The 16923-nt window shown below is 39.9% G+C and overlaps 2 protein-coding genes across 2 annotated transcripts in view; both read left to right on the forward strand.

Annotated features, from left to right (window-relative positions):
- Window positions 1–588: 588 nt before the first annotated feature.
- Window positions 589–3035, forward strand: LOC117559475 (serine/threonine-protein kinase Sgk3-like; the record flags this gene model as incomplete). Its single annotated transcript, XM_034236262.1, has 2 exons — window positions 589–777; window positions 2230–3035. Coding segments are annotated over 2 exons (360 nt in total), but the record flags the coding sequence as incomplete, so codon positions are not given.
- Window positions 3036–3756: 721 nt separating this feature from the next.
- The window catches only part of mcmdc2 (minichromosome maintenance domain containing 2), a 37598-nt gene continuing 24431 nt past the window's right edge, over window positions 3757–16923 (forward strand). The window contains exons 1-5 of the mRNA XM_034236263.1: window positions 3757–3853; window positions 4450–4580; window positions 5215–5274; window positions 5746–5941; window positions 6411–6533. Of these exons, the coding sequence (XP_034092154.1) occupies window positions 3757–3853; window positions 4450–4580; window positions 5215–5274; window positions 5746–5941; window positions 6411–6533 (607 nt within the window). The remainder of the gene's footprint in view (window positions 3854–4449; window positions 4581–5214; window positions 5275–5745; window positions 5942–6410; window positions 6534–16923) is intronic.

The raw sequence follows: 16923 nt of genomic DNA on the forward strand, positions 1-16923 counted from the left end.
ACACATATATCACATTAAAGCGGAGTTAGACACTGAAAACACACACACACACACACACACACACACACACACACACACACACACACACATATATCACATTAAAGCAGTGTTAGACACTGAAACACACACACACACACACACACACACATATATCACATTAAAGCAGAGTTAGACACTGAAACACACACACACACACACACACACACACACACACACACACATATCACATTAAAGCAGAGTTAGACACTGAAACACACACACACACACACACACACACACACACACACACATATATCACATTAAAGCAGAGTTAGACACTGAAACACACACACACACACACACACACACACACACACACACACATATCACATTAAAGCAGAGTTAGACACTGAAACACACACACACACACACACACACACACACACACACACACACACACACACACACATACACACACACATATATCACATTAAAGCAGAGTTAGACACTGAAACACACACACACACACACACACACACACACACACACACACACACACACACACACACACACACATTAAAGCAGAGGTAAACACACACCACATTAAAGCTTGACTGTGTGGGCTCCCTCTGGTGGTCAACATGTGAATTACCCTCAGCTTTCCGTAAACAAACTGGTAAATATGATGTTTATTTTCTACGTTTCCAGAATGAAATTAAAGCTCACGACTTCTTCTCCTCCATCAACTGGGACGACCTGGAGCAGAAGAAGATCCCTCCTCCATTTACGCCCAATGTGGTAAATATTCTACAGTTTTTACTTCAATTTTGATTTAAATACATTACATACACACAGGTGTTTCTAATTAACAGTGGCTAACCATCCTTTAAAGGGAAACCCAAAACATTAGCAGAAATTAAGTAAATAAATATGGTTTTATCAGTTTTTTAAAATCAGAATCACAACAGAGCTGGCCAGCTATAGGGGTTCTTTGAATTCATTAGTGTGATAAAAAATAGTAAAACTGTTATTTAATTACATTTATATGGAGTAAAAAAAGTATGAAATGTAACTTGACTTGTTGTGGGAACCCTGAATTGACTCCTAATTGTTTTATCTAATTTTAAAGCACTTTGTAACAGCTTTTTTGTCGTCAAATTAAGTCCCTTTTAATGAATTCACCACGAGAGTAACACATGCGTCACTTCCGGGCAAAAAGTACGGCCCCGCCCACTTTTGGGGGAAAACAAAGCGGTCATTTGAACGGCGGTCAATACAAATTCTGAAGTTTTTGCCAATCCCATCAGAAATGTAAGAAAACCGTGGATTTTTGGATCTTCAAAGAGTCCGATTACGATGGCCAGTCAGGCAAACAATTACAATAAATCATTAGAAATCAAAGATCGGGCTCGATATATGGTTAAATATAGCAGTAGGCGATCGATGTCCATAGATTAATTTTTTTATTTAACCTTTATTTAACCAGATCAAAGCATTGAAATACAATCTTATTTTCAATGCTGACCTGGCCAAGAAGGCAGCAACATTACACGTTCTCACACGTAACACAGACATATAAAATACAGAGAACACAACTAAGAAAACAAAAGAGGGAAAAGCAGTCTCTACATTGAGCACATCAGGACAGTAGGTGCTGCTTATCACTGCACGAGCAGCTGGTGGTAAGGACTGATGAGAGTAACATCTACGTCACTTTACGGCCCCGCCCACTTTTGAGGAAAACCAACGCTGTCATTTGAACGGCAATCAGAGCCACAGAGCTCTTCTGTTACTGCCCTTTCTTCTTAGAGGAAGTTCAGAAACACGTAACTCTGGATCTGTTTTAATGTTTGAGGAGCAATAAACGACACAGCAGCGTTTTGGCTGATAAAACTATTATTTTCCGCCTCGCTCATGAGAGGAACAGCTGGCGAAAATCACAGCCTCGCCTACTGATTTCAATTGAACCATATATCGAGCCCGATCTTCGATTTCAAATGATTTATTGTAATTGTTTGCCTGACTGGCCATCGTAATCGGACTCTTTGAAGATCCAAAAATCCACGGTTTTCTTACATTTCTGATCGGATTGGCAAAAACTTCTGAATTTGTATTGACCGCCGTTCAAATGACCGCTTTGTTTTCCCCCAAAAGTGGGCGGGGCCGTAATTTTCGCCCAGAAGTGACGTAGGTGTTACTCTCATCTATAGTCTGTACTCACCCCCCTCTCTCTCCCTGATGTTTCCACAGAGTTCCTGCTACGATATCTCAAACTTTGACCCCGAATTTACGGACGAATCTGTGCCAAACTCCATCTGCTGGTCTCAGGATCTTTCCATCGTAAACGCCAGCGTGATGGAGGCAGACGACGCCTTCGTTGGTTTCTCTTACGCACCGGCGTCCGATGACTCTTTTCTCTAAAACGATCTTTGTTTCGTTCGCCTTAACCGTCACAATAACTCCTTTTGACTAAAGGGAAGAAGAGTTCCACGGATCAATAACCTGTCCTCTGACGCCAAAGCAGCTTGAAATAAACAGCACTTAAACATGTGGGGTTGGAAAACAAAATGTGCCAGATGTGCTTTTTTATAAATTTGTATTTATATAATATAACAGATGATATTTTTAAAAGGACATCCTCTATTACTGTTATATTTCTGGTGGTTTCTAAAACTTTATAAAGCCTTAAATTGTCCCTTAAATGAACACTTGAACAACCAACTGGACTTTAAATCACACCATTTGACATGGAAATGTGTTGGTCCATGTAATTACTGTAAAAAAGAAATACACTCATGTGTCTTATTCATTTTAACTACGCTGGAAATAGGGATTACTTGAGACCGCTGAATAATGCATTTTTGGTTTATAGGTCACATTTGTAGAAACATTTCTACTTCTGTTTGTCTTTAAATATTTAGTTTTTATATTGGGTTGTTTATGTTTTCTATTCTTTGCCTTAATGCATTTATTCATGATTGCAGAAATTAGAAATCCACAATGCTTTGCTAAGTAGGCCTATATTCCTGCACATTAATAAAAAATATATAACAAAAGCGTGTTTTTGTATTTATTACTAATAATGTATGTTGCGTAGTGACTTGGAATTAAGGTTTTTTGCATTAAATCATTTTATATATTTTCTTATTTCAATATAACTATTAAATATGTTTTAATATTTATATTCGTACTTAGTCATACATTAAATCACATTACATCCGGGTCCTTTGGCAGTTGGAGTGGTCACCAGTGTAAAAGGTGGCCGTTTTACAAAAAACGGCCTTTGTATTTACTACACATCTGTGTATTATCTTAAAAATGTTAAACAATTACAGTAAATCATTTAATATATTTTCTCTTATTTCAATATATTTATTAAATGTGTTTTATATTATTTAATATTTGTATTTAATCGTACATTTAATCGCATAACATCCGGGTCCTTTAGCAATTCGAGCGCGCGCACACCAGTGTCACTGTTTCTGTCAACAAAAAGTGGCAGTTAAAAAACGTTCTTTGTATTTATTACTAATAATATAGTATGTGTAGTAATTTGAGATTAAATTATTTTAGATTAAATAATTGTATATATTTTTTCATTTCAATATATTTATTAAGTATGTATTATATTATTTTATATTTGTATTTAATCGTACATTTAATCTCACCACATCCTGGTCCTTTGAGTTGTTACCATGGTACCGTGAAGTTAGCCCGCGAATTCGAGCTGTCATTTAAAGATTTTAAGAATATATATATATTTATAATTAACACACAATGAGTGACATTTTGTCCTTAAAAGAGTCGGTTCTGGTGTATTTAGACAGAAGTGGAGGACTTCAGAGACTGGGAGAAGACTGCAGACCTTTTAACGGTGAGGAGAAAATATAATAATAATAATGCTAACTGTTAGCTTAGCTTGCTTACGTCAAGCTAACGTTAGTAGCATTAAAAGCTAAAAACACTGGTTAAACTCATGGTTAAACTACATTACATATTTGGATTCAGAATACTTTTGTGTCCGTTATCTTTACATATAATGGATATGTGTCTCTGGCACTGGCAAATAAGCAGTGGTGGAAGTACAAATCAGCTAAATGTACTTAAAGTATAAAAAGTAAAAGTAATCATGGCCTTTATGTGTAAATATGTTTATATATGTGACATTTCTAGGTAATAGTTTTTTGCATTAACGAGCATTTTACTGTTAGAAAGACAAACTACTGATTTACTTTTTGTAAAATATTTAAATAATTTGACTTTTGTGACTGAAAGGGTTTATCCACTAGTTTAATTGTTAGAAATGCTTGTACTGTATATAACGCTTTTAAATACATTTAGTGAATACAATTACTTTATTTCCCTTTTAAAAGTAGTGGAGTAGAAGTATAAAGTAGAATTAAATGGAAATACTCATGTGAGGTTCAAGTTACTTTACAGGTAAGATGTAGCTGTCCCTCTCCTCTGCAGAGCCGCAGCAGATGGAGGCGGTCTACAGGTTCTGCATCAGTGTGAATCCCTCAGATGTGATCGAGGTGGATCCTGAGCTGGGAGACTGTGTTCTGCAGGATCCTCTCACAGCAACTGCACTGTTTCAGTCTGTAAGTGGACAAACTGAGAGTTAACTAAGAGTTCAAACACATTGTAGGAGCCATGAAACGTAGAAATAAATGCATTTTGTTTGAATACAAATTCGTTTTGTGCTAGTTTATATTTGGGTAATGGTTTGTATTATTATAAGATATTTGTTTGATCGCAATGGGTTAGTTGGTTTGGGTCACATGGATATGGTGAGGTGTGTGTGTGTGTGTGTGTGTGTGTGTGTGTGTGTGTGTGTGTGTGTGTGTGTGTGTGTGTGTGTGTGTGGTGTGTGTGTGTGTGTGTGTGTGTGTGTGTGTGTGTGTGTGTGTGTGTGTGTGTGTGTGTGTGTGTGTGTGTGTGTGTGTGTGTGTGTGGAAGAGAGGGTGACAGGGTCGTTGTATTTTTTGTTGACCGCAAGCTTTAGGATTGCTTTGATTATTATTAATGTCTATCTAAAATAAGTTGATCATCTCATTTTTCATTAAACTACATTATTATTCACTGCAATTTTGATCCCAGAAAGTACTTTTTTGATAGCGTGCCATACAATAGCAATCAGGCCCTCAGCCTCTCAGTGACCTTGCTTGTTTCCTGCTGCCTACACACACTTCTTCTCCTGTGAGGTTCACTCATTTTTCCTAATTCCTCTCTCAGGTTTGCTTCCTGGCCATAAAGACTCTTTCACTTCTCGATAAGATCCACACAGAGAGTCAGGTATGAATAAAAGCTGAAGCTGTTTCCTGTGGAGGAAATTCTTAAAATAAACTGATAAAGGATTTATGGACAAAGTTTGTCTTTTGTTATATTTAATAAAGTAATAAAGAAAGTCAATAAACAAGTGAAATGGATCTCAATGCAGGAACAGAGCTACTTCATCCTCAGAGGATAACGAAGTCTCTGTGTATTCATGAGAGGAAACAGCTGCTCCTCCATCCCATCATCAAGCCATTAAACCCCCCAGTCTTTAACCCTTTGTGAATCCAGCTTTACTTCCTTTGCCTCCTGAAATGTAAACCCTTAACATGTGTCTCTGTTAAACACATACAAGACTGCAAATACAATGTAACAGTGTGAAAGGCAATCAGAGTATAAGACCATATGTTTTAAATGATGATCATTTGACAGGACATTTCCCTCCCACAGCATCAGTCCTGTAACAAGGTGTGTTTTCTAATTGCTCCCCAGGTGAATGTGATCCTGAAGTTCACTCACCTTCCTCCGTTCCCAGAGTACTCGTTGGACCTTTGTAGTTTTCCTCGGGGGAACGGGGCCATGAGGCCGGTCTCCATGGAGGGTTTAGTCATCGCCATAACGAGAGTCACCAAATACACCCAGGGCGCTCGGTTCCTCTGCAGCGATGAGGAGTGCCCTTGCTCTGCAGGTATTAGCCGGCATGCTAACAACATCCTAGAAGTTGCAATCAGGAAATTCAAGCTCAGACAATCAGCATTCATTTGTTTCCTGGACCGTAGGCTTTCAACACATGCTAGCCGGCATGCTAACGGCACAAGACAACATAAAACACAACGTTTGCAATCTTGAAATCTTCCCTTTTGCAGGTCAAATATGGCAAGATGTTGTGTCTTTTCAAGCTCAGACAATTAACATTCATGGACAGTAAGAGTTTGTTTCCTGGACTGCAGGTATTAGCCGGCATGCTAACAACATCATAAAGGTTGCAATCTTTCAATTCAAGCTCAGACAATTAGCATTCATAGACACAAGACAACATAAAACATAACGTTTGCAATCTGGAAATCCCCCTTTGGCAGGTCAAATATGGCAAGATGTTTTTTAAGCTCAGACAAGTAGCATTTATAGACAATGAGAGTTTGTTTCCTGGACTTTAGGGTTTCACCACATCCGAGTTCATGCACCCGGAGCCACAGAATCGGCCACGGTGAGAAACGACTTCATCTGCAGGATCTGTGGCTCGGCTCTGAAAGAAGACGTGAAGTTCAGAGTACTGGGAGGTGAGATCTGGTGGAGAAATATAATCAGAGGAGTAGTGGAGTACAAATACTTTGTTACTGTACTTAAGTACATGTTTCTGGTATCAGTACTTTACTCCACTACTTATTTTTATGACCACTTTTTACTTTCTACTTCTTACATGTTGAACTCAAATACCTGTACTTTCTACTTCTTACATGTTGAACTCAAATACCTGTACTTTCTACTTCTTACATGTTGAACTCAAATACCTGTACTTTCTACTTCTTACATGTTGAACTCAAATACCTGTACTTTCTACTTCTCGCATGTTGAACTCAAATACCTGTACTTTCTACTTCTTACATGTTGAACACAAATACCTGTACTTTCTACTTCTTACATGTTGAACTCAAATACCTGTACTTTCTACTTCTTACATGTGAACACAAATATCTGTACTTTCTACTTCTTACATGTTGAACTCAAATACCTGTACTTTCTACTTCTTAATGTTGAACACAAATATCTGTACTTTCTACTTCTTACATGTTGAACACAAATACCTTACTTTCTACTTCTACATGTTGAACACAAATACCTGTACTTTCTACTTCTGACATGTTGAACTCAAATACCTGTACTTTCTACTTCTTACATGTTGAACCAAATACCTGTACTTTCCTACTTCGTACATGTTGAACATCAATACCTGTACTTTCTACTTCTTACATGTTAACGCAAATACCTGTACTTTCTACTTCTCACATGTTGAACCCAAATACCTGTACTTTCTACTTCTTACATGTTGAACACAAATACCTGTACTTTCTACTTCTTACATGTTGAACTCAAATACCTGTACTTTCTACTTCTTACATGTTGAACCAAAATACCTGTACTTTCTACTTCGTCACATGTTGAACAAAATACCTGACTTTCTACTTCTTACATGTTGAACACAAATACCTGTACTTTCTACTTCTACATGTTGAACTACAATACCTGTACTTTCTACTTCTACATGGTGAACCAAATACCTGTACTTTCTACTTCTTACATGTTGAACTCATACCTGTACTTTCTACTTCTTCATGTTGAACTCAAATACCTGTACTTTCTTTTACTTCTACTTCTTACATGTTGAACTCAAATACCTGTACTTTCTACTTCTTACATGTTGAACTCAAATACCTGTACTTTCTACTTCTCACATGTTGAACTCAAATACCTGTACTTTCTACTTCTCACATGTTGAACCAAATACCTGTACTTTCTACTTCTTACATGTTGAACCAAATACCTGTACTTTCTACTTCTTACATGTTGAACTCAAATACCTGTACTTTCTACTTCTTACATGTTGAACACAAATACCTGTACTTTCTACTTCTTAGCATGTTGAACTCAATACCTGTACTTTCTACTTCTCACATGTTGAACCAAATACCTGTACTTCTAATTCTCCATGTTGAACACAAATACCTGTACTTTCTACTTATTACATGTTGAACTCAAATACCTGTACTTTCTACTTCCTCACATGTTGAACATCAAATACCTGTACTTTCTACTTCTTACATGTTGAACTCAAATACCTGTACTTTCTACTTCTTACATGTTGAACACAAATACCTGTACTTTCTACTTCTTACATGTTGAACTCAAATACCTGTACTTCTACTTCTTACATGTTGAACACAATACCTGTACTTTCTACTTCTTACATTTGAACACAAATACCTGTACTTTCTACTTCTTACATGTTGAACACAAATACCTGTACTTTCTACTTCTTACATGTTTGAACTCAAATACCTGTACTTTCCTACTTCTTACATGTTGAACACAAATACCTGTACTTTCTACTTCTTACATGTTGAAACACAAATACCTGTACTTTCTACTTCTCTTACATGTTGAACTCAAATACCTGTACTTTTCTACTTCTTACATGTTGAACTCACAATACCTGTACTTTCTACTTCTTACATGTTGAACCAAATACCTGTACTTTCTACTTCTTACATGTTGAACACAAATACCTGTACTTTCTACTTCTCTACATGTTGAACACAAATACCTGTACTTTCTACTTCTTACATGTTGAACTCAAAATACCTGTACTTCTTACTTCTTACATGTTGAACTCAAATACCTGTACTTTCTACTTCTTACATGTTGAACCTCAAATACCTGTACTTTCTACTTCTCACATGTTGAACATCAAATACCTGTACTTTCTACTTCTCACATGATGAACACAATACCTTACTGTTCTACTTCTTACATGTTTGAACACAAATACCTGTACTTTCTACTTCTTACATGTTGAACACAAATACCTGTTACTTTCTACTTCTTACATGTTGAACACAAATACCTGTACTTTACTTCTTACATGTTGAACTCAAATACTGTACTTTCTACTTCTACATGTTGAACACAAATACCTGTACTTTCTACTTCTTACATGTTGAACACAATACCTGTACTTTCTACTTCTTACACTGTGAACTCAAATACCTGTACTTCTACTTCTACATGTTGAACACAAATAACCTGTACTTTCTACTTTATCACTGTTGAACTCAAATACCTGTACTTTCTACTTCTTACATGTTGAACACAAATACCTGTACTTTCTACTTCTCACATGTTGAACACAAATACCTGTACTTTCTACTTCTCACATGTTGACATCAAATACCTGTACTTTCTACTTCTTACACTGTTTGAACTCAAATACCTGTACTTTCTACTTCTTTACATGTTGAAACCCAAATACCTGTACTTTCTACTTCTACAATGTTGAACACAAATACCTGTACTGTCTACTTCTTAGCATGTTGAATCACAAATACCTGTACTTTCTACTTCTCACATGTTGAACTCAAATACCTGTACTTTCTACTTCTTACATGTTGAACCCAAATACCTGTAACTTTCTACTTCTTACATGTTGAACTCAAATACCTGTACTTTCTACTTCTACATGTTGAACACAAATACCTGTACTTTCTACTTCTTACATGTGAACACAATACTGTACTTTCTACTTCTTACATGTTGAACTCAAAATACCTGTACGTTCTACTTCTTACATGTTGAACACTCAAATACCTGTACTATCTTACTTCTCACATGTTGAACTCAATACCTGTACTTCTACTTCTTACATGTTGAACAATCAAATACCTGTACTTTCTACTTCTTACATGTTGAACTCAAATACCTGTACTTTCTACTTCTCACATGTTGAACTCAAATACCTGTACTTTCTACTTCTACATGTTGAACTCAAATACCTGTACTTTCTACTTCTCACATGTTGAACTCAAATACCTGTACTTTTCTACTTCTTACATGTTGAACACAAATACCTGTACTTTCTACTTCTTACACGTTGAACTCAAATACCTGTACTTTCTACTTCTTACATGTTGAACACAAATACCTGTACTTTCTACTTCTTACATGTTGAACTCAAATACCTGTACTTTCTACTTCTTACATGTTGAACTCAAATACCTGTACTTTCTACTTCTTACATGTTGAACTCAAATACCTGTACTTTCTACTTCTTACATGTTGAACCCAAATACCTGTACTTTCTACTTCTTACATGTTGAACTCAAATACCTGTACTTTCTACTTCTCACATGTTGAACTCAAATACCTGTACTTTCTACTTCTCACATGTTGAACCCAAATACCTGTACTTTCTACTTCTCACATGTTGAACCCAAATACCTGTACTTTCTACTTCTTACACGTTGAACTCAAATACCTGTACTTTCTACTTCTCACATGTTGAACCCAAATACCTGTACTTTCTACTTCTTACATGTTGAACACAAATACCTGTACTTTCTACTTCTTACATGTTGAACTCAAATACCTGTACTTTCTACTTCTTACATGTTGAACTCAAATACCTGTACTTTCTACTTCTTACATGTTGAACACAAATACCTGTACTTTCTACTTCTCACATGTTGAACACAAATACCTGTACTTTCTACTTCTCACATGTTGAACTCAAATACCTGTACTTTCTACTTCTTACATGTTGAACTCAAATCCTGTACTTTCTACTTCTTACATGTTGAACTCAAATACCTGTACTTTCTACTTCTTACATGTTGAACTCAAATACCTGTACTTTCTACTTCTCACATGTTGAACTCAAATACCTGTACTTTCTACTTCTTACATGTTGAACTCAATACCTGTTACTTTCTACTTCTTACATGTTGAAACTCAAATACCTGTACTTTCTATTCTTACATGTTGACTCAAATACCTTTACTTTCTACTTCTTACATGTTGAACTCAAATACCTGTACTTTCTACTTCTTACATGTTGAACTCAAATACCTGTACTTTCTACTTCTTACATGTTGAACACAAATACCTGTACTTTCTACTCCTTACCTGTTGAACCCAAATACCTGTACTTTCTACTTCTTACATGTTGAACTCAAATACCTGTACTTTCTACTTCTTACATGTTGAACACAAATACCTGTACTTTCTACTTCTCACATGTTGAACACAAATACCTGTACTTTCTACTTCTTACATGTTGAACTCATTATACCTGTACTTTCTACTTCTACATGTTGAACTCAAGTACCTGTACTTTCTACTTCTTACATGTTGAACCAAATACCTGTACTTTCTACTTCTCACATGTTGAACTCAAATACCTGTACTTTCTACTTCTTACATGTTGAACTCAAATACCTGTACTTTCTACTTCTTACATGTTGAACTCAAATACCTGTACTTTCTACTTCTTACATGTTGAACTCAAATACCTGTACTTTCTACTTCTTACATGTTGAACTCAAATACCTGTACTTTCTACTTCTTACATGTTGAACTCAAATACCTGTACTTTCTACTTCTTACATGTTGAACTCAAATACCTGTACTTTCTACTTCTTACATGTTGAACTCAAATACCTGTACTTTCTACTTCTTACATGTTGAACTCAAATACCTGTACTTTACTTCTCATGTTAAACCTGTCTTACTTCTTACATGTTGAACTCAAATACCTGTACTTTCTACTTCTTACATGTTGAACTCAAATACCTGTACTTTCTACTTCTTACATGTTGAACTCAAATACCTGTACTTTCTACTTCTTACATGTTGAACTCAAATACCTGTACTTTCTACTTCTTACATGTTGAACTCAAATACCTGTACTTTCTACTTCTTACATGTTGAACTCAAATACCTGTACTTTCTACTTCTTACATGTTGAACTCAAATACCTGTACTTTCTACTTCTTACATGTTGAACTTCAAATACCTGTACTTTCTACTTCTTACATGTTGAACACAAATACCTGTACTTTCTACTTCTTACATGTTGAACACAAATACCTGTACTTTCTACTTCTTACATGTTGAACACAAATACCTGTACTTTCTACTTCTCACATGTTGAACTCAAATACCTTGTACTTTCTACTTCTTACATGTTGAACTCAAATACCTGTACTTTCTACTTCTTACATGTTGAACACAAATACCTGTACTTTCTACTTCTTACATGTTGAACTCAAATACCTGTACTTTCTACTTCTAACATGTTGAACTCAAATACCTGTACTTTCTACTTCTTACATGTTGAACACAAATACCTGTACTTTCTACTTCTTACATGTTGAACTCAATACCTGTACTTTCTACTTCTTACATGTTGAACCTCAAATACCTGTACTTTCTACTTCTTACATGTTGAACTCAAATACCTGTACTTTCTACTTCTTACATGTTGAACTCAAATACCTGTACTTTCTACTTCTTACATGTTGAACACAAATACCTGTACTTTCTACTTCTACATGTGAACACAAATACCTGTACTTTTACTTCTTACATGTTGAACTCTAATACCTGTACTTTCTACTTCTTACATGTTGAACTCAAATACCTGTACTTTCTACTTCTTACATGTTGAACCCAAATACCTGTACTTTCTACTTCTTACATGTTGAACTCAAATACCTGTACTTTCTACTTCTTACATGTTGAACACAAATACCTGTACTTTCTACTTCTCACATGTTGAACTCAAATACCTGTACTTTCTACTTCTTACATGTTGAACTCAAATACCTGTACTTTCTACTTCTTACATCCATCCATCCATCCATCTTCTCCCGCTTATCCGTGGTCGGGTCGCGGGGGTAGCAGTTCCAGCAGAGAGCCCCAAACTTTCTTTTCCCTGGCGACATCAACCAGCTCTGACTGGGGGATCCCAAGGCGCTCCCAGGCCAGCGAAGAGATATAATCCCTCCACCTGGTCCTAGGTCTACCCCTTGGTCTCTTCCCAGCTGGACGTGCCTGGAACACCTCCCTAGGGAGGCGCCCAGGTGGCATCCTAACTAGGTGCCCGAACCACCTCAACTGGCTCCTTTCGACGCGAAGGAGGAGCGGCTCAACTCCGAGTCCCTCCCTGATGACCGAACTTCTCACCTTATCCCTAAGGGAGACACCAGCCACCCTGCGGAGAAAACCCATCTCGGCCGCTTGTATCCGCGATCTCGTTCTTTCGGTCATGACCCATCCTTCATGACCATAGGTGAGGGTAGGAACGAAAATGGCCCGGAAGACCGAGAGCTTTGCCTTCTGGCTCAGCTCCCTTTTCGTCACAACGGTGCGGTAAAGCGACTGCAGTACCGCTCCCGCTGCTCCGATTCTCCGGCCCATCTCACGCTCCATTGTTCCCTCACTCGAGAACAAGACCCCGAGATACTTGAACTCCTTCACTTGGGGTAAGGACTCATTCCCTACCTGGAGTGGACAGTCCATCGGTTTCCTGCTGAGAACCATGGCCTCAGATTTGGAGGTGCTGATCCTCATCCCAGCCGCTTCACACTCGGTTGCGAACCGATCCAGTGAGTGCTGAAGGTCGCAGACCGATGAAGCCATTAGAACCACATCATCTGCAAAAAGCAGTGGTGCAATCCTTAGTCCACCGAACTGCAGACCCCCTCCCCCATGACTACGCCTCGAAATCCGATCCATGTATATTACAAACAGGATTGGTGACAAAGCGCAGCCCTGGCGGAGGCCAACCCCCACCGGAAATGGGTCCGACTTACTGCCGAGGACCCGGACACAGCTCTCGCTTTGGGAGTACAGAGATTGGATGGCCCTGAGTAGAGACCCCCTCACCCCATACTCCCGCAGCACCTCCCACAGTAACTCCCTGGGAACTCGGTCATACGCCTTCTCCAAGTCTACAAAACACATGTAGACCGGATAAGCGTACTCCCAGGCCCCCTCCAGGATCCTTGCGAGAGTAAAAAGCTGATCCGTCGTTCCACGACCAGGACGGAATCCGCATTGTTCCTCCTCAATCTGAGGTTCGACAATCGGCCTGACCCTCCTTTCGAGTACCTTAGAGTAAACTTTCCCGGGGAGGCTGAGTAGTGTGATGCCTCTGTAATTGGCACACACCCTCTGATCCCCCTTTTTAAATAGGGGAACCACCACCCCGGTCTGCCACTCCTTCGGTACTGTTTCCGACTTCCACGCAACGTTGATGAGACGTGTCAACCATGACAGTCCCTCAACACCCAGAGCCTTCAGCATTTCCGGGCGGATCTCATCCACCCCCGGGGCTTTGCCACTGTGGAGTTGTTTGACGACCTCAGTGACCTCCCCCCGGGAGATTGGTGTTGATCCCCCGTCATACTCCAGCTCTGCCTCTAACATAGAGGGCGGAGTTGTCGGGTTCAGGAGTTCCTCAAAGTGTTCCTTCCAACGCCCTAACACTCCATCAGTTGAGGTCAACAACGTCCCATCCTTACTGTACACAGCTTGGATGGTTCCCTGCTTCCCCCTCCTGAGGTGTCGGACAGTTTTCCAGAACAACTTTGGTGCCGCCCGAAAGTCCTTCTCCATGTCTTCTCCGAACTTCTCCCACACCCGCTGCTTTGCCTCGGCCACGGATGAGGCTGCTGCCCTTCGGGCCTGTCGGTACCTTGCAACTGCCTCGGGAGTCCCCCGGGATAACAAATCCCTGAAGGCCTCCTTCTTCAGTCGGACGGCTTCCCTGACCACCGGTGTCCACCAGGAGGTTCGAGGGTTACCGCCCCTTGAGGCACCTAGGACCTTGAGACCACAGCTCCCCGCCGCGGCTTCGGCAATAGAGGCTTTGAACACCGACCACTCTGGTTCAATGTCCCCAACCTCCACAGGAATGCCCGAAAAGCTCCGCCGGAGGTGTGAGTTGAAGGCCTCCTGAACTTGGGCCTCCTCCAGACGTTCCCAGTTCACCCGAACTACACGTTTGGGCTTACCAGGTCTATCCAGAGGCTTCCCCCGCCACTCGACCCAACTCACCACCAGATGGTGATCAGTTGACAACTCCGCCCCTCTCTTTACCCGAGTGTCCAAAACATACGGCCTCAGGTCCGATGATACGATAACGAAATCGATCATGGACCTTCTGCCTAGGGTGCTCTGGTACCACGTACACTTATGAGCATCCTTATGTTCGAACATGGTGTTTGTTATGGCCAATCCATGACTAGCACAGAAGTCCAGTAACAAACCACCACTCCGGTTCAGATCAGGGGGGCCGTTCCTCCCAATCACGCCCCTCCAAGTGTCTCCATCATTGCCCACATGTGCGTTGAAGTCTCCCAGCAAGATTAAAGAGTCCCCTTCAGGAGCCCCATACAGGACTCTTTCCAGGGTCTCCAAGAAGGCCGTATACTCTGAACTGCTGTTGGGTGCATAAGCACACACAACAGTCAGAGTTTTCCCCCCCATAACCCGCAGGCGTAGGGAGGCGACCCTCTCGTCCACTGGGGTAAACTCCAACAACGAAGCACCTAACCGGGGACTTGTGAGTATCCCCACACCCGCCCGGCGCCTCACACCTTGAGCAACTCCGGAGAAGAATAGAGTCCAACCCCTATCCAGAAGTAAGGTTCCAGAGCCGACGCTGTGCGTAGAGGTGAGCCCAACCAGATCCAACTGGTAACGCTCCACCTCCCGCACAAGCTCCGGCTCCTTCCCCCCCAGAGAGGTGACGTTCCACGTCCCCAAAGCCAGCTTCTGTCGCCCGGGTCTGGTCCGTCGAGATCCTCCGCTTTCACTGCCACCCTTCTGGCAGCGCACCCGACCCCATTGATGTTTCCCGTAGGTGGTGGGCCCGCGGGACGGAGAAGCGGAGGTGTTGCCCACGTTGCCTTTTCGGGCTGGGCCCGGCCGGGCTCCGTGGCAAGCCCGGCCACCAGACGCTCGCCGACGAGTCCTCCTTCTGGGCCTGGCTCCAGAAGGGGACCCCGGGCTTCCTCCGGGCCGGGTATCCTCACTTCTTGTATCGTCTTTCATGAGGTCTTTTGAACCAATCTTAGTCTGGCCCCTTGCCTGAGACCAATTTGCCATGGGAAACCCTACCAGGAACACAAGGTTCCAGACAACACAGCCCCCAGGTTCATCAGGGCACACAAACCTCTCTACCACGGTAAGGTGCTGGTTCTTCAGAGAGGAACTTCTTACATGTTGAACACAAATACCTGTACTTTCTACTTCTTACATGTTGAACTCAAATACCTGTACTTTCTACTTCTTACATGTTGAACACAAATACCTGTACTTTCTACTTCTCACATGTTGAACACAAATACCTGTACTTTCTACTTCTTACATGTTGAACTCAAATACCTGTACTTTCTACTTCTTACATGTTGAACACAAATACCTGTACTTTCTACTTCTTACATGTTGAACTCAAATACCTGTACTTTCTACTTCTTACATGTTGAACTCTAATACCTGTACTTTCTACTTCTTACATGTTGAACTCAAATACCTGTACTTTCTACTTCTTACATGTTGAACTCAAATACCTGTACTTTCTACTTCTTACATGTTTAACTCAAATACCTGTACTTTCTACTTCTTACATGTTGAACACAAATACCTGTACTTTCTACTTCTTAGATGTTGAACATAAATACCTGTACTTTCTACTTCTCACATGTTGAACACAAATACCTGTACTTTCTACTTCTCACATGTTGAACTCAAATACCTGTACTTTCTACTTCTTTAATGTTGAACTCAAATACCTGTACTTTCTACTTCTTACATGTTGAACACAAATACCTGTACTTTCTACTTCTCACATGTTGAACTCAAATACCTGTACTTTCTACTTCTTACATGTTGAACTCAAATACCTGTACTTTCTACTTCTTACATGTTGAACTCAAATACCTGTACTTTCTACTTCTTACATGTTGAACCCAAATACCTGTACTTTCTACTTCTTACATGTTGAACTCAAATACCTGTACTTTCTACTTCTTACATGTTGAACTCAAATACCTGTACTTTCTACTTCTTACATGTTGAACACAAATACCTGTACTTTCTACTTCTTACATG

The sequence above is a fragment of the Gymnodraco acuticeps genome, unplaced genomic scaffold, assembly GCF_902827175.1.
Source record: "Gymnodraco acuticeps unplaced genomic scaffold, fGymAcu1.1, whole genome shotgun sequence".
Classification (NCBI taxonomy): Eukaryota; Metazoa; Chordata; class Actinopteri; order Perciformes; family Bathydraconidae; genus Gymnodraco; species Gymnodraco acuticeps.